Below are 19,464 nucleotides of genomic sequence, written 5' to 3'. Positions count from 1 at the left end.
TCAGGATAAATCCTGAGGGGATTTGACTGAGCTTATCAGACCCAAAAGCTACAACTCTTGTTTCATAGTTCCTGCTTTACCTTGGATTCAACTATCCAGAAGGAAAGTATAAAAACGAAATATAAGAAATAAAGCTATGCTGTTATGTTGAGCTGTGGGGGACTCAGGTCATCAACTTCTGACATTGTCAGTTAAGCGGAAGACCCAATACTATTATGGGATACTGGACTCTTTTAGAGTATTTTGCTGAGTTTACAAACCTATAATATTCAAATTATGGAACTTAACAAAAAAAGGGTATACAGATGAATGTCCATTTTGTATCTGTGTATTCAGGGTGGTTACGATAGATATATAGGTACATTCTCTTAATGAATAAAGGCATTTGTTCTAATGGTGTTTGTAAATAGGATATCATGTCTGCATCTAGTACAGCAATTAACCACTAAGAAGAATGTATGCAGTGTGTTAATGAATGAAACTGTCCTACTGATTTGATTTGAAACAGTCTCATTGCTATTTGTTTTGGTTTTTTTTGTTGCGAAACCGGGGATTGAACTCAGGTCCTTGTGCTTGCCAGGGAAGCGCTTATTCTACTGAGCTATCTCCCCAGCCCTTCTCATAATTATTTGTTTATCAGTAAAATTATGGCAAAAAATAATAATATATTACATTGAACCATTAAAATATGAGATTTTTCAAAAAAAAAAAAAAGATAGTTAATGGGAAAAAGGGAGATCTTTTCAAATGGGAAGGGACCAATAGATCGAGAGACAGGGGAGCAAGAACAAAATGAAATTAAGATGTCTCATATACAGCAAAGGACCAATTCTTAATGAAGAATGCAACTGTATTTATTGTAAACATGTACTAATAAAAACTGAAAAAAGTACAGTAAAGAAGGAAAATATTAGGATAATTGTTACCACTTTAAAAACCTGTTTTAGGAGTAGAGAGTTATCTCAGTGGTACAGTGTTTGCTTAGTGCAAGACTCTGTATTCAATTTCCAAAATAACATACATACATTCTTTATCTGAATTTTTAACTATAGATTATTTATTATCATTATTATTTTGTATTTAGTACAGGACCTAGAGGGTATCACTATGTAGATCAGAGTTGTAGTGATTCTCCTGTTACCAGCCTCCCAAGCACTGGGATCACAGGTGTGTGCCACCACACCCAGTCTCAATTGCCATCTCAGGGGTCGTGGAGATAGTCCAGTATAATAAGCGCTTGCCTGGCAAGCACAGGATCCTGAGTTCTATCCGTGGTACCACAAAAAAAAAAAAAAAAAAGCCATCTCAGTGTACCGCTGGGGGGTTGGCCAGCACTGCATGCCAATGATCAAACCCTGGCCACTGCGCTCTGTCTAAACAGGCACTTTAGTCCACTGAGCTATCTGGCCAGCCCGGATTATTTATCTTTATAGTAAGTAAGAGTTTTCTCATGCATTATTTAAGACCAGAAAAAAGAAAGTATAACTTTTGCTATGTAAGTAAATATATACATTTAATCACATAAAGATGTATGATATATTTATGTTTTAGGTGTAATTCTTTTCCACTAATATTGTTTTTTTCTTGTGGCAAAGGAGATTCTACTAAAGGCCTTGCTCATATACTACCATTAAAGCACACGTTTTACCTTGAGTTCTACACATAGCCCATTATTTATTTTATTTATTTATTTTTTTTGCGGAACTGGGGATTGAACTCAGGCCCTTGCATTTGTCAGGGAAGCGCTTATTCCACTGAGCCATCTCCCCAGCTCCCTAGCCTGTTATTTATATTCTTAAAATACATATACTTTTAACAAAATAATGTACTCTTACACATTTTCTACGCGAACACGCTGATAGTCAGAAAGGATGGCACCTACTGATATCCCATCTACTTCTTCATTTTCCTGAAAAGGCAAGAAAAAATATAATCTTAAAAACGAGTAAATGCATGTCACTGCATTATGTCTAAAAACTGTAAGTAAACTGGGTCTCATCTAAGAAACCACCTTAGAAGCACAGTAATTTTTTTGTGCAAATATAATCACGTTTAGAAAAAAAGTGCAAATATTTACACCATTCTCTCAGATATAGAAAAAATACTCTTTCACTTGAAACTACATAGATATCCCTTTCCATGAAGAAAGCAAACTTAGGAAGCACTTCTAGAAGCCTTTTACATGTATATATTTAAAGAAACACTAATGTTCAAATAGAAGCCTTTGAGAAATGTCTATTTAATGGCAATATTTTCTTAGATTTTTCTTTTAAATAAAGCAATGGCACAAATAGATGAGGCAGCATGATGATTTTTGCCTGTATGTTACAAAAAGATGATTGAGATAGGCGCTTTCAGAAAGCACAAATAATAGATAGCACCTGTATAAAAGTATGCTTTAGCAAAGATTATCTCATGAAAAAAGTGATGAATTACTACCAACACAGTTAAAACTAAGCACTTCTAGCAGTACTTCCAGTACTGTCCCATGAAGACACAGACTATTCTGGTCAGTACACTCATTAATGACTTATTGGCTTGAAGAAAATGCAAATTCAGAAACAATCCAGGTTGTAGACGATACAAAGGTAGGATGAACTGAAAAGCAAAGATGAGCCAAGCAGACTGATGAATAGGAAAACTTGGGGATTTGGAAGAACAGGAGTAGGAAGAGACAGTGTAAAAAAAAAAAAAAAAAACACTTAGGGAATGAACAATAATACAATGTGGATATAAGCTAGGGAGATATTACTGATAAAACAAATACAAAATATGTGCCTTGGTAGGTTACTAACAATAAATTATATAACAATTCTCTGGAAAGCTGTAAAATAAAATTTACCCTAGCATATGTACATATAGAAAAAACTACTTCTTGGAGATGACTTCATTGTTAATATTCTGATCTTACCATATATGGAAACTTAAAACAAAAATAATAGTCAAAGAAAACAAGTCATACTTCTACACATACCACAAAGACTTTGAGACATACTGAAATTATCTTCTGTGTCCTATGTGATTAAAAATGAACAAAAAATGTACAACAGGAGTTTCTGATGTCTTTGGAGATTAAGTAAGTTTAAAAATTCCCCTCCTAAATTATAGAGAAACATCTGTTTAAATGGCTCCAAAACAAATGATTAACTCTATCTGGTAAGGCTGCAGGAAAAGGGCTATTTCCTTTATTTTACTATTTTAGCAACTTGATGAGAACACTTACTTATAACCTTTCTTTAACCTTTTGAGCCATTTTCTTTCATAAAAGTCATTGTATCTATTAGAAAGTCAAGGCACTGTGTTCCTAATTAAGTGCAAAATAACATATTACAGAGTAATACAGTTACCAAAACCGAAAGTTTTGGTTTTATCCTTATAATATTTATATGAATTTCTGCCTTAAGAAAATATAAACTGTTGTATACTTATGGATATTTCTATAGCCGTATGTGTAATTCTCTATAAATTATGGAAACAAAGAGCAATTTAACAATACAAGTAAAAATGACAGAGATGAATATGTAAACAGAAGAGACAGTGAATTGTCACTGGAGTAAAAGAGTCCAAGCTAATATAAAGATAGAGCCAAATAATTATTCTTGTCTCATTATTTAATTACAAATGAATATGCTGCATAATACAGTTAAATATAAACTCTTGGGCCTAAATGTTAGGTCACATTTAATTCAATTTCCTATGATCCAGTTCTATGGTGAGTAAGCAACCTAAGGACTGTAACTGAGGTTGCCTTGCTTCTTTATACAACAAATGTATTATGCTAGTCCATCAATACAAACTTTCCATATGCTTAATACAAATTATCTGCATTACAAATTAACAAATTTGTATCCTGGAATATACATGAGTCTCTATTATTATTTTAATATACTTGTTGTTACAGGGTCTCACTACACAGCTGGGACTCAAGGATCCTCTGATTTTGAGCTTCCCCAGAGCTGGGATTACATGCATACACTGTGCTCAGCCCGCCCTGGGGGCAGGGCTGGTACAGTATGTGGTGCTGGTGATAGAACCATTGTCCCTGTGTTTGTGTAAGCTCACCTAAGCAGGTGCTTTAGTCTGCTGAGCTATCTTGCCAGGCCCAGAGTCTTTATATTTTTTGAAAATTTATTATTAGTATGCACGTGTGCCATACATAATGTTTACATTTGTTGTGGGGTTAGGTATTGTATATAACACATCATAATTTCTTTTTTTTTTTTTCATATCCTGCCCTCCCATTTCCTTCTCTTTATCCACTTTCCATTTGAGAAAGATCTATCTCTATACTTCCTATTACCTATACTTTATCTTGATCTTCATTTAAATTTGGGTATCTCATACAAGAAAAACATGATCTTTAAGCTCATGTATCTGATTTATTTCACTTAACATTATGGTGTCAAGGTTATGCATAAATCCTAACTCTTATTTGTACTAGGTTATAAAAGAACACAGGTAATTTTTTGGTATTCTGTCAGATTTCAGTTTATAGCTGAAAGGGTGAAATAACAGTGCTCACCAACGGTATACTATATAATTTAATCTGCAGTACAACCTCCTCCATTGCTAATTTGTATGCTGTTGTTTCTTTTGTTTCACCTACAGTTAAAACATTCAACAAAAATATTTCCTACAAATAATACTTTATGCCAGTGTCATTAATGAGATTATTCCCGCTCCTGGGGAGGTTAGCTACCACAGCAAAGGGATAAAGCTAGTGACATGGCAGCCAAAAGCTGAAGAAATGGCAGAGGTATTGACTTTGGGGCCACTATTTAAAGACACATATATTTTTTGGTTGTTGAGAAATGGAAAAAGGGTAATGGAGACAACACAACAAAATAAAAGTACTTGGCTCATTAGACAATAAGTTGTATAGGGCAGATGGAGTCAACACACCCATTAGTAAAAGAAAAAGCAACATGGAATAAAGTAGTTGACATAACAAGACCTGCATCCTGAAGATAACCAAGAGCCAAACACTGTTAACCTAACAAGATGAGAAAGATGACTGCACCATTGAGGAGAAAATTATAGTCATAATGAGTAGAATAAAGAATAAATATCTGAAGGCAAGATGTATAAGTTACCAAATTCTTCCAGGAATGAACTTAAGGATTATTTAATCAATGAATATCTATTACTAAATATCAAAATATTCAAATAATTTGAAGTTTAATATATAATAAACTATATTTTTTGTCAAGAAGATGACTAAAAGCTATTTTATCAAGCATTTATAACCAAAACATAAATTTTTAAAAATTAAGCTTGCCAGAAACAGACAACTTAGAGATAAAGACTGGACCTTAAAACATCTGCCACATGGCTAAGTCATGGGCTCTCAGATATAAATCGAAATTATTTAGCTTATCTGTTATCACCATAAATGATGTACATACAAATATAACTCAGGAAATAAAGTCAGCAATAGTATCATATACTAATAGAAACAGCAGTACATAATGTCACTAAACATTTACATTAGATACTGCTCTCAAATATTGTCCCTGCACTAGATTATCATTATCATTCTCATATTGTAAATAAAGGACATTAAGGAATTCTTATGGTTTCTTCTTTTTTTTTTTTTTTTGGTGGAACCAGGGATTGAACTCAGGCCCTTGTGCTTACCAGGGAAGCACTTATTGTACTGAGCCATCTCCCCAGCCCCAGGAATTCTTATGAAGTCAGCTATTAAAGCAGAAATTTAGCTTCTTGTGCCGGGGAGATGGGTCAGTAGAATAAGTGCTTCCTGGCAAGCACATAGTCCTGAGTTCAATCCCTGGTTCCACCAAAAAAAAAAAAAAAAAGCTTCTTTATCCCTCTGTAAAATGATGAGCTCAGGCAAGCAAGCCCTCAGGCAACCCTTCCCTCAGGAATGAAGACTTGCTGCTTTCTCATCATGGTCTTCTGATTTTCTCATTAATAAGTAAGACACTCCTGGCAGTTCTATCATCAGAACCTCCACTATTAGAGGGGGTAATACTGGGTACCAACACTAGTAAAACTAAGAAATGGGACCAGGATACATTGACCAGTGTGATTCACAAATCTCCTATATGTCTTTCTCGCTGATCAAGTTGACCACTGAAATTAATCATCACACAGAGAAAGGCAAGGAGTTTAAAGTGGACACTGACTACACCTCAGCCAGCTTACCAGGAGCAAGCCTCTTGACTGGCTTCCAGTGGGCCAAGTCCACCTCAGCAGGCCTAACAGGACCTGCAACCATCAGGGCCTAGTGGTCTATTTAGCTGGGCTCAGCTGGAAGGAGATGAACACAGCAGCTGGACCTGGTAAGCCAGGTACTGCCTGTTGAGTTTGAGTTAGTTCAGTAGATCTAGATCTGGTAAGCTGAGGTGAACTGCTGAGCTATGCTTAGCCCAGAAAACGCCCAGAACTATATGACCACCTTTGTGGCACAGAGGTGGCAGCAAGAGGTGCTTGGGTAATAACTTCATTAAAGCCCTACACTGAAGAACAGAAGACAGTGCCAAAAGGAAACCAATCTCACTCTCAATCAATAGAAAAGAAAATATCTCGGGACACACAAAAAACAAGAATCTCTGACAGGAGAGACATTTTATTTTTTTGTGGAACTGGGGATCAAACTCAGGCCCTTGCACTAGCCAGGAGAGATATTTAAGAAAAAGACTCTTTACAGAGAGGCTGTGACTTCAGTGATACAGTTAGCTACTATCAAATGTTCACAAAAAGTTATTGCAGAATTTAAAATAAAGAGTTCTCTCTGAAATAGAAAATGACTAAAAGAAGGAGTAAAATGCATTTTCAGGCCCAAGCCCATGCAGATAAAATCCAGGTGAGATCAGCATAGAAGAAATAGGAAGCAACACACCTGCAATCTCTGAAATAATAGCAACTGAATGAAAAAAAAACAACTGCAGAAAGGTATAGAGGAAATCAGAACAGAAATAATCTCCCAGGTAAAAAAAAGAAATGATTACTATAATGAAAGAATTACTAAGTATTTCTAAAGAAGACATTGATTAAAAAAAGATAGAGAACAGAAAATGATGGAAATTGCAAATGAGCAATATAGGAAAGAAATAGAATGCATGAGACATTCAAAGAGATATAGAAAAATTAAAAATCTCCATAAAAAGTTAGCAAAACAGTTTGAATGAAAGTGAAGATACACTTTCAGATCTTAAAGACACTGTTGCAGCCAGTAAACAAGTAAGGAAAGATATCTTAAAAACTGCAAGGATCGAGGCAATAATAACATAACAGCTGTAAGACTATGCAAAGAATAACATAAGACTAATAGGCATCAATGATAAAGAAGGAAATGATACAAATAACATAAAAAGAATATGAGCAGAATAGCAGAAAACTTCACAAATATGGGGAAACAATCTGACATTCAGGTAACTGAGGCATACAGCATTCCAAATAATATCAACCCAATTAAAACTACACCCAAATATAGAATAATCAAGATCCTAGAAACCAAGCACAAGAATAACATACTAAAAGCTGAGAGAAAAAAAGAAACAGATCACATTTAAAGGAAAACCCATTAGAGTAACAACAGATTTCTCTTCACAAACCATCAAGTTAGAAAAAGCATGGGGTGAAGTACTTAAGTCCTACAAGAAAACAAATTCCAACCCAGACTGATATACCATGCAAAACTCAAGTTTAATGGAGAAGTGAAATGCTTCAAAACAACTAAAGAAATTCATGTCAACCATACCAACCCTAAACAGAACATAAAAAGATATTCTAGAAAGGGATCAAAATGTCACAATTCCAAGAACAACAGAAAGAACCTACCAAACACAGCAAACAAACATAGGAGAAAACAGAGAGAACCAAAAGCAGGAAAATAATATGACAAACATAAATCAATACATATCAATTATAATCACCAAAGTAAATGGACTAAATTAACCAATTAAAAGAAATAGACCAGCAAAGTGGACTAAGAAACTAAATCCAACAATATGCTGCATACAAGAAACACATTTAACCCCTAAAGAAATGCACAGGTTGAAAGTCTTTCTCAGTTACTCTTCTCTTGTTGCTGGGACAAATACCTAACACTCAAAACGAAGGAAGAAAAGGTTTGTTTAGCTCAGTTACTTGAGGTTTCAGTCCATACTCAGCTGGCTTCAAGGCAGACTGCCACATGGCAGTGAGTCACCTTTCATGGCAACAGCAAAGATCAAAAACAAAATGGAGAAGTTGCAGCAACAATGGATGCAGAGTACAAGTCTATCTCCCTTAAACTGCATTCAGGCTATCTGTCCCAGGTTGTATGTAGTACTCACATCCATAATCCCAGCAACACCTACACCCATAATCTGAGCAGCACTCATACCCATAATCCTAGGAGATCATGAATTAATAACAAACTCTAGAAGTCTGCCCATGACTACATGGGACTTTTGGGGGGAAGAACTAGACACAGACCATAACAGAGTCAAAGGATGGAAAAGAATATTACATGCTCCAGGATCACAGAAAAAAAGCCACAGTAGCTATTCTGTTCACAGACAATCTGAACTTCAAACCAAGAATGATCAAACAAGATAAAGAAGGTCACTTTATACTGGTTAGGGGAATAATTCAAAAGAAAGAGATAACAGTCATAAATATGTATGCACCACATATGGAAGCACGCAACTATATAAGACTAACTTTAAAAGACATGAAAAATCTAATACCCAATAGCACAATCTTAACTGGGGACCTTAACACCCACTTATATAAAAAAGATAGATCAAACAGATAAAAAATTAGAAAAACAGAAGCAGAACTGAAGCAAACCTTTGAACAAATAAACTTAGTGGACATGTACAGTGTTCCACCCAACAACATCTGAATACAAATTCTTTTCAGTTGCACATGGGACATTTTCTAAAATAGACCACACAGTAGTCCATAGATCATGCTTAAGTAAATGCAAGAAAAATTATCCAATGCATGTTATCTGACCACAGTGCAATGAAACTGAAAATTAACAACAGAAACTACAAAAACCTCATTAACATATGGGAATTAAATAACACCCTCCTTAGCAACCAATGAGTTACAGATGAAATTAAACAAATTAAACAATATCTACAACCCAATGAAAATTCAAACACAATTTACCAGAAATTTGTGAGATGCAATGAAAACAGTTCTCAGAGAGAAATTTGTACCAGTGAACACACACATAAGGAAAACAGACTGACAACAAAGAAATACCCTATGCTGTACCTCAAGCTTCTAGAAAAAGAAGACCAAACCAAGCCCAAATCTCAAAGACAGGAAGAAATTATAAAAATTAGAGCAGAAATTAATAAAATTGAGATGAAGAAAACAATACCAAGAATTAATCAATCCAAAAGCTGGTTCTTTGAAAGATAAAATTGATAAACACCTGGCCAACCTCCTCAAAGAGGAAAGAAAAACTCAAGTCAAGCAATAAGGAATGAAAAGGAAGGATGACTACAAATCCTGTGGAAATTGAGAACATCATCAATAGTTATTTTGATGAAACTCTTTACTCTCACAGGATTGAAGATACAAAAGAAATGAACAGATTCCTTGAAAGGTACAAAATGCCAAAACTGAATTAAGAAAATATAAAAACTCTGAATACCTCAATATCATCCAATGAAATTGAAAATGTAATAAAAAAAACTTACCAATAAAGTAAAGCCCAGGTTAGCATGGATTCACAGTTGAATTCTACAAGAAATTTAGAGAAGATTTAATCCTAATACACCTCCAACTCTTAATGAAATTGAAAAGGAAACAAACACCCAAAATGACTCCTGGAGGTAAGCATTATACTGATAGCAAAACCAAAGAAGGATCCAACCAAAAATGAGAATTACATGCCAATCTCCCTCATGAACATAGATGCAAAAAGCCTCAATAAAATGCTAACAAATACAATACAGAAAATCATAAAGATTATACACTACAGCCAGGTAGGATTCATCTCAGGGATGTAAAGATGGTTCAACATACACAAATCTATAAATGTAGTTCACTGTATCAACAGAGCCAAAACCAAAAACCACATGATTATCTCAATAGATGCTGAAAAGCTTTAGACAAAGTCCAACACTCCTTAATAATCAAAGCCATATAGACAACTGGAATAGATGGCCTATATCCCAACCTGATAAAAGCCATCAATGACAAACCAACAGTTAACATAATTTTAAACGGAGAAAAACTGAAAGCTTTTACTCTCAAATCAGGCACAAAATCAGAATGTCTTCTATCACAACTCCTATTCAATATAGTTCTAGAATCATTAGCTAGAGCCATTAGGCAAGAGAGAGAAATAAGAATAGGTAAAAAAGAAGTTAAACTGTCATTATTTGCAGATGACATGATACTCTCTACCTGGAGACCCCAAAAATTCTTCCAAGAAGTTCTTCATATTAATAAACAAATTCAGTAGCATAGCAGGATACAAAGTCAATACCCAAAAATCAATACATTACTCTAGAGAGATAACAAATTCACTGAGTGAGAAATTAAGAGAAACAATACCCTTCACAATAGCATCCAAAACAATGAAATACTTAGGAATTAATCTAACAAACATGTAAAAAAATAACAAAATTACAACTCTCTAAAACAAGAGATTGGAGAGGATTTCAAAAATTGGAAAGATATTGCTAGCTCCTGGATAAGAAGAACCAACACTGTGAAAATGGCTATACTCCCAAAATTGTTATACAGATTTACAGCAATCCTTATCAAAATACCATTAATGTATTTCACAGATCTAGAGAAAATATTCTTAAAATTTATTTGGAACCAGAAAAGACCTAGAATAGCAAAGGCAATCTTGGGCAACAAAGGCAAGGCAGGAGGCACTACAATCCCTTACTTGAAATGATACTGTAAAGCTATTGTGGTAAAATCAGCATGGCACTCGTAAAAATAAAAAATTTAAAAATTAAAAAAAAACCCAACCCACAGAGCTGAGAACCAATGACTACAAACACATTCAGCCATCTTACTTTTGGCAAAGGTGCCAAACATGTTCACTGGAAGAAAGACAGACTCTTTAACAAATAGTGCAGGAAAAACTGGCTCTCCACATGTTGAAAACTAGAACTAGAGCTGGGTCTATCACCATTCACTAAATGAAAATGAAAATGGATTAAACATCTAAGAGAAACACTAAATCTCCTGGAAGAAAAAACGGGTGAAAAACCTTGAAGACATAGAAGTAGGCACACAGTTCACGAACAAAAGACAAACTGCATGGGAAATACTCCAAAGAGTCAACAATTGGGATCTCATATTATTAAGAAGTTTCTGCATGTTAAAAGAAAAAGACGATGCATGACCTGGGCAAAAATCATAGCCAGCAAGTACTCAGACACTTAGGACTTCTATCTAAGTTATATAAAGAACTACAAAACATTCAGCCCCCAAAATTTAAAGACTCAATCCAAAAACGGGCACGTGAGATGAATACACACTTCTCAGAGGAAGAAATACTAGTGGCAAATAAATACATAAAAAAATGTTCCACAGCACTGGCCATTGGAGAAATGCAAATTAAAAGAGCATTGTGATACCATCTCACCCGAGAAAGAATGGCTATGATACACAAATCAACTAATAACAAATGCTGGAGAGACTGGTGGGGTGGGGGGGGGAAGCCTTCTCCACTACTGGTGGGAATGTAGAGTGGTACAACCACTAGGAAAATCAGTGTGGAGACTTCTCAAAAACTAGGACTGGAAATCTGATTCAATCCAGCTATTCCCTTCTGGATGTTTCCCCAAAATAACTGAAAACATGATACCATAGTGATAATATGTGTACCCATGTTTACAGCAGCACAATTTGTCACGGTCATATCTTGGAAACATGAAAAATATCCATCAGTTGCGGAATATATGAAAAAGATGTGGCATTTTTATACAATGGAGTACTATTGAGCTATAAAGAATGACACATTTGAAGCCTCTATAGGTAAGTAGATACAAGTAGAGGCTATACTCATAAGTAAAATAAGTCAGAGCCACATGTGTTAACATTGTGTTGTCTCCCTAGTGTAAGAACCTGAAAAAAATAAAACCTGAAAGATATAATATAGTAAGATGGAAAGAAACTGAATTTAAGGATTAAGCAGTGAAGATAAAAGGAGAAAGGGCAAGTAGAAGGGGGGAAATCATGCAAGTATATATACAGGATGGCTGAGTTGATTATACTAATAATTTCTATCTTTTTTTTAAAATAGCAGTTGATGTTTAAAATTTTCACCTTGAATAATTCTGTATGCTGATATCTAGGATCACAGCAAGTACATTGTGGACAGCAATGTGTAATACAAAACTCATGGTTGAATACCTCTCATCTTGGTTTTCTAAATTTGTACTGTTTCTATTGTCTTATCAATTATTATATGCTAAGATAAAGTTTAAAAACAAGAAAAAAAATGAAAATTTCTTGAAAGCAAGTATTAATATTCCATTATTTGTCCAATCTTGCATAAGTATATCTGTTAATCTGAGCAAGAGATGTGACATTAAAAATAATTACCATTGCTAATTAACTATTCCTGTTTTGAAAATATGTAACATATGTATTGATGTATATCACACTGTTCATGTCATTTTTTTCCTATTTGCTTTTGCTTCTGTTTTTACTCTTCAAAATAAATACACAAAAAACAAAACTAAGAAATGGGGTTATAAACAGGCATCATAGAATCACAATATCCTGAGATGCACAGGATGTGTTTTCTTTCAAGGCTAAGATAGGGTTAGCTGCAAAGATGACTAAATGCCTTTGTTTCACCTTTGTATATCTACTTTCTTAACATCACAAATTATATAAAATGGGACCTTCCTTGGTTCAGGGCCTAACCTAGTTTTGAGCATTTTTAATGGTTGTGATAGTGAACCACTGAAGTCTTCCTGCAAAATCCCTCCTGGTCTCTTCTGTTTCTTGGAAATTCTGCAACATTTTCTGGTGATGAAAGTGACTGGAGATGACAGAGTTGCTGTCTCTTTTATCAGTGGGTGCTGAGGAAGACCCACTCCTGGCATCATGGAGTAAAGCTGAGCTCAGAGAAAAACAAACAAACAAACAAATAAACAAAGTTATACCACAGCCTGTGAACTTCCCCTCTTGTGTCACTGCAGATGGGACCTAAAGATGGACAGGATAATTCAGGAGCAGCAAACTAGAGAACCATGGTAAAGTAAGGAAGCCCAAGGAGAAAGCAGTATCTGTTAGGATGGAAAGAGAACCTAATTACTTCCTCGGGTGTATCTAGTAATCTGATCTGGACGAAAGTTAAGACTGCATCAACATTTCCAAAGAAGTGTGGCATGCTATGAAAATTAGCTCTTAGGGCTTCTAGGGATGTGGGAGTAGCCTGCCTTTAGAGAAGCTACCGGTTGGTCCAGTCCCAAACTTCTAAGTCAGATGAAACTTACAATGTCAACTAGAACGTATGAGAGGCCTGAAGTGAGTTACTCTCTAACAACTTATGGGACAGACCCAAAAGAGGTGTACAGTTGTTATGGCTTGTGTCTAGTTGTCCCCCAAAGCCTCATGCAGTCATGGGGCAGACTTCTGGAGTTCGTGATTAACACATGATCCACTGGGATTATAAGTGATCCAAGGCTGGGATTATGGGTCTGAGTACTGCTGTGGGATTATGGGTGTGAGTACTTCCCCCAGCCTGGTGGGAAGAGCCTGAATGCAATTTAAGAGTGACAGACTTCCTCTCTGTTGCCACTGTTGCTGCTATTCCTCCATTGGCTCCTCTTGCTCTTTGCCACAGCCATGACTTGATGCTCTCTGTCCTGTGCCACTCTGCCTTAGACCAGCTGAATATAGACTGAAATCTCCAGTAACTGGGATCTGAATAAACCTTTCCTTTCTTCATTTGGGTGCAGGCATTTGTCCCAGCAATGAAACTAGAGTAACTGAGACAACTGTGCAGCCAGAATTGGAGAGAATATAGCAAAATCACCACCACCAGTCAGAAATGTGGCAGTAGCCCCTGATGAGAGAATGACATTGTAATTGGGAACTGGCCCATACCAGAATCTTAGGAATCAAACACTTTGATGAAAACTGGGAAAGGGGAGTTAGAAATGTGTGTGTGTGTGTGTGTGTGTGTGTGTGTGTAATAAAATGCAAAGGATGTGAGAAAATATAAAACAGTGTGAAAATGAGTGGAGTCTATAAATTTGAGGCTCTGCTAGGAACTTAGAAAAAAAAAAAAAAAAAGAAACCTGGACATCTGGCTAGTCCAGCTGATTGGCTGGCACAAGGTCAAGAGACTTACGCCCAGCAATGCCTGACAAATTGGAGCAATGAAGCAGGACTCATCTTTTTATTTCAAAGTGAGCATGAAGTATGCTCACTTTGAAAGCATGAAGTATGCTCACTTTGAAAGAGCATGTAAAGAGCAGGTCCAGCCTGCGACTGAATAACCAAAGTTCTGGTAGACTTAAAAAAATTATACAAGAAAAATCATTTACCAGTTTTAATTAATTAGTAATATAGCATCAGTTTCAAATTTGAGTTGATTAACTGGGGAGTTTAAAGCATTTCTTGGGCATTGAGAATTCTTGAATTTCTATACAGGGTTAACTTGGTCTTTGCTTTCTGTTGGTTTAAGATAACAACAGTGATTCAAGGTCACTTAGATATCTGTTGGCAGTCAGTCCAAATTTACAGTGTATAACAGTCTAAGGAAAAAAATGACATTTTAAAATTAAGCTAAGTTTGTTGTAGAAAATTTATATTAATTTTAAGAGTGAATTGTGCCACACTTAGATGGAGATGGTAGGAGAAGTGTAGAACTCACTCCAATTGGAATGTATGCTAAAGAACTTCAAGAAAGTTCTGAAGCATACAACCCTAGAGGTTGAGAACTCTTTGTGAAATCATTAGCCATCTTTTCATATTTGGTGGCCTGCCAAGAGGACAACTGGTGGATAACTGGAAGGGTACATCAAATGATATATAGTAACAGCAACAAAAGCTAGCACATCCAAAACAATTTCTCTAAACTAACAGCTGAATGTAGTTTAAATTTAACCTTTGTGGCTTGAGCTATGCTCAACACAGACGAAGAGGAATATACTGTCAGTGGCTGCAAAGCTTAAGATAAAACAACAAAGGACTTAGGAAAAAACAATCCTACAGGAATCTCCAGGGAAGATACTCGGCCTCTATCAAAGCCCATATATTGGGAGTTGGGGATAGAAAACACTGACTCTAGTTTCCCACTTTCCAGGATGGAAAATGAAGAAAGCTGCAATGATCAGGCAGCAGGTAAATTCAGCCAATTTTGATCAAGCTATACAAGGGCTTTTAGATATCCTCTTCTATATGCAGAAACTGTAGGCATTCATAGATGCACTCATCTTCCAAATGGACAACTCAAATTGGACAGACTGTGAAAAGCTTCTTCCAATGCGATTCAACACTGCAGACTGTCTGAGATGGGTGCAGACAGGTGTCTGCTGGTTAGAGGACCATGTTCAAGAATTATATGCTCAAAGCCTTTTCCCCAAAAATGAATTGGGACCCAAATCTATATTGGGAATGGACAGTCTAATAAAATATTGAGAAGCTCTCCTGCAAAGCTTGAAGACAGCAAGTAAAGTTATACATATGGAAAAGATTTCAGAGATATTCCAAAAGCTCCGGTCATTTTTTTTCTTTTCTTTTTTTTTTTTCTCCCCTCATCCTCAGTCATTTCTATGAGAGATTTTGTAAAGCATTTTGGCACTACACTTTTAAAGTAGCTAAAAATCAACATATGGTAAATGCAGCTTTTGTGGGACAAGCCCAAAGGAACATCAGGTAGAAATGCAGAAGCTTTCCTGACTTGAATGCCACTCAGCTCTTAGAAGTAGCCACTAAAGTATATGCTAACCAAAATCAAGAAGCAAAAGAGAAGTCCAACTGAACACAGGTATTCAAGGATAGTTAAAAAAAAAAAAAAAAAAAAAAAAAGCTCTTTGATCACAGAATCTTAACTAGATGTAAGTTCTCTTGGAATACCCTGCTGTTCCCAGAACATAAGCCTGAGACCAGTACAGGCCAGTACAGGATATGCATGCCTAAGTCACATTACTGAGACTGTTCACCTAACAGTGCCATAGCCATGCACCCATACACCAGATGGGATTCACTCCAGCAAGTAATACTTAGTTTACTTGCTTAGATTTTAAGGGTGATATTTTCCATCTATGTCTTGTATCAGTCAGTCCACCTTTCTTCGTAATGCAGTGGGAGATCCCATCACAGGCATAAAGGAATGGTTAAACTGGACTAGGCTTCCCCAGGTGTTCAAACACTCCCCTATAATCTTCGGAGAAATGCTAGCTTCTTATATTAAAGCTTTCATCACACCAGGAGACAATTCACCTGCTACAATGAGTAGATGACCTCTTTTTGTCAGCCCCAATCAGAGAGGACTGTTATCAAGGAATTAAACAAGGAATACATTTATTCTGGAGAGCAGGATATAAAGTATCCAAGAAAGTCATAAATTTGCTGACAAGAGGTCAGCTATCTAGGCTTGCTGGTGACACAGCAGAAACGTCAGCTGGGCATAGAAAGGAAAGAAGTTGTCTATGCTCTCTCAGGCCCAAGCACCTGATCCCATGTAACAGAATTTCTGGGGGCAGTAGGATTTTGTCAAATCTGGACACCAAATTTATCATTATTGGCCTTGAGGAAACTCAAAGAGAGCCCTTCCTCTCAGAAGCAGACCCAGAAAGAACATTTAAGCAGATCAAAGAGAACCTGACTGAGGCCCTAGCCTTAGAACTACCAGACATAACTAAAACTTTCTTCCTATATGTTCATGAACAAAAAGGAATGGCCATACGAGTCTTTATCCAGGTGATAGGATCCTGGCATTAACTGGTGGCATACTTGTCCAAGTAGTTGAACTTTGTTGCCCTAGGATGGCCATGAAGCTTCAACAGCCTTTTTGCCAACGCCCTACTAATGCAGGAAGCTGACACGTTTACTCTGAAACAAAGCAATATTCCAGTACCACATTTAGTTATAACCTTAATAGACCAGAGGAAGCACCATTGGCTATCCAACCCAAGGATAATTCATTATCAGGGCTTTTATATGAAAATACTCAAATATTCTAGAGATAGTAAATGTTTAACCAAGCCAATTTTCTCCCAGTCAAGCCAGGACACCACCCCCAACCCCACAATGTTTGCATGTAAATTGTGGACAGGGTATTCTCAAGCTGTGGAGATCTCACAGATCACCATCTGGGAGACAAAGATGTTTAGTATTTCAGAGACAGGAATAGTTTTATATTAGACTGGGACCAACAAGCAGGATATGCAGTGGTCACACAGGATTCTGTGGCAAAGGCCCAGACTTTGCTTACTAGAACCTCTGCTCAGAGGGCTAAGCTAATAGCCCTAACAAGGGCACTGTTACTAGCTAAAGACAAAAAGGTTAACATCTATACTGATTCCACGTATGCCTTTGCCACACTCATGTTCATGGAGCTGAATATATATATAGAGAGGACTCATGACAGCTAGAGAAAAGAGACAAAATATAAAGAAGAAATTTTACTGCTCCTAGATGCTATATGCGCATCACGACTACAGGAATATCAACAGACTGGTATGATAGAGGCCAAAGGAAATGAAAAAGACAGAGAAGCAAAACGGGCTACTATGGCATTCCCACAACCCAAAAGGGGTAGTCCTGGCTCTACCCCTCATCCCAGAATCCCCATTCCTCAAGAAACCCCAAACTACACTTCAACTGAAAAGACAAGGTCCGTCCAGGAGCCTGGGCCTTATACCAAGGGAAGTTGGAGACTGTCTGACAGGAGACTGGCCATCTCCATTTCTGGAAGTTTGCAAGGCAGTTCCATCAAGGGTCTCACATGGGAAAAATGACACTAGAAACATTACTAACTTTTTACTTCTATGTGCTACACCTCCTGCCACCACTTGAGCTGTTCCCAAACAGTGCCAAACCTATGTGTAGAACCCACAAGGGAAACCAGGTCTGTGGGTATCCAAGATGTGGATGCTATCCTGTGTGAAAATGAGCATTTCCCTTATGACATCTTTTTCAACCAGCTGTGCCCAATGATAAGTCAAATTAAAAGTGATATTTGTGAATTAGGAAAAGTGACTCTGAGAAGACAGCTACAGGCTTTTGTGAATAGCCATGCACAGTATCAACAGTTGGATATAGGAGAGAATGCCAAAGTTTAGCAGATACAATTCACCCTTTTAAACCTAGAGACTCTGGATCAAAAGGCAGAATTCTATCACAGTAGGGTTGATGAGCCCCACACTATGATCTTGTCTATCCCAACTGCAATTAAAGTTGCAAAACCTGTGACTTGGATCCACCAATGCCAGCTAAGGCCAGCAGCCCCAAACAAGTAGACCAGCCAACAGGATCCAGAGCAATCAACTGGCAGGATCCTGCTATATGATCCAAGCATTGCCAAGAACTATAGTCCTGCTCTAATGAGACTAGAAGCTGACTAGTGTATGCACATCAAAAGCATGAGGTTAAACAGCTCTGGAAGTCGTTCTGTTGATTAATGGCAGAAGCTTGAGGATCGTCATGAAGTTATAACAGCCATGTAATTCTCTTCTCCTTTCTGTTGTAATTCTCTTTTTGCTTCAGTGTAGGGAAAATTCTTAAATATTCCTATTGCTTGTACACCATGAGGTTGGGAAGCATTAAAAGAAGAAACCTAATATATCATGCTTACAATGGCCATGTAGGAATGTACAGGGGAAGTTGCACTCACAATCAGATAGCCTGTGACCCAAGGAATAACAATCCTTACGTCTGTTAAGACCCCAAGTTCCCCACCTTATGAAACATAGTTTGAAGTGTACACTAGAAAAAAAAAAAAAAAAAAAAAAAAAAGAGGAAAAGGTACCCTGTTAGACAGAACTGAGATGCTCCACAAACAATACAGGATGGTATGTGGGAATACTACACAACTATGTGGTCAAGTGCATCATCATGTTACAAACAGTACTTGAGCTCATCCCCAATGGTACTATAAAGGCCTTAAATATACCGTAAAGGCTTTCACATAAAAAATGTCATATACCAAAGTTGACTGACCTTAGACTACCTCCTAGTCTAGAAGAGAAGAGTATGTGGGAAAATCCATCTAATCAATGTTGTCTGAAAACTGATAACAATGGTAAGTTAATTGGAGACATTACTGTCCCAGTCCAAAAAATGTTACCAGATATGTTTCAGGGATAGAGATAGATTTTGTTGAAAGGATGGGATGAAAATCAAACAAAAAGAATCAAGATATATCATGTACCTGTACAAATTCCCTATATGAGTATTATCATTGTGTATGTCTAACATGTATCAATAAATTAATTTTAAAAATGTATCTGATGTTGTGTTCTTATTCATATACAAAGCTCCAGCATATCATACCAAAAAAAAAAA

General features: G+C 36.6%; 1 protein-coding gene across 2 annotated transcripts in view; it reads right to left on the bottom strand.

The window, feature by feature from the left end:
* The window catches only part of Dph6 (diphthamine biosynthesis 6), a 266,022-nt gene that overhangs the window by 123,324 nt on the left and 123,234 nt on the right, over positions 1-19,464 (bottom strand). For both annotated transcript variants that reach the window (XM_023703235.1, XM_023703234.1), the window contains exon 4: positions 1,836-1,909. In XM_023703235.1, the coding sequence (XP_023559003.1) occupies positions 1,836-1,909 (74 nt within the window). The remainder of the gene's footprint in view (positions 1-1,835; positions 1,910-19,464) is intronic.

Source organism: Octodon degus, unplaced genomic scaffold (assembly GCF_000260255.1).
Source record: "Octodon degus isolate 3935 unplaced genomic scaffold, OctDeg1.0 scaffold00166, whole genome shotgun sequence".
NCBI classification, from domain to species: Eukaryota; Metazoa; Chordata; class Mammalia; order Rodentia; family Octodontidae; genus Octodon; species Octodon degus.
Note: the sequence above shows the minus strand (reverse complement) of the source record. Positions and strands in the feature narration are given on the sequence as shown.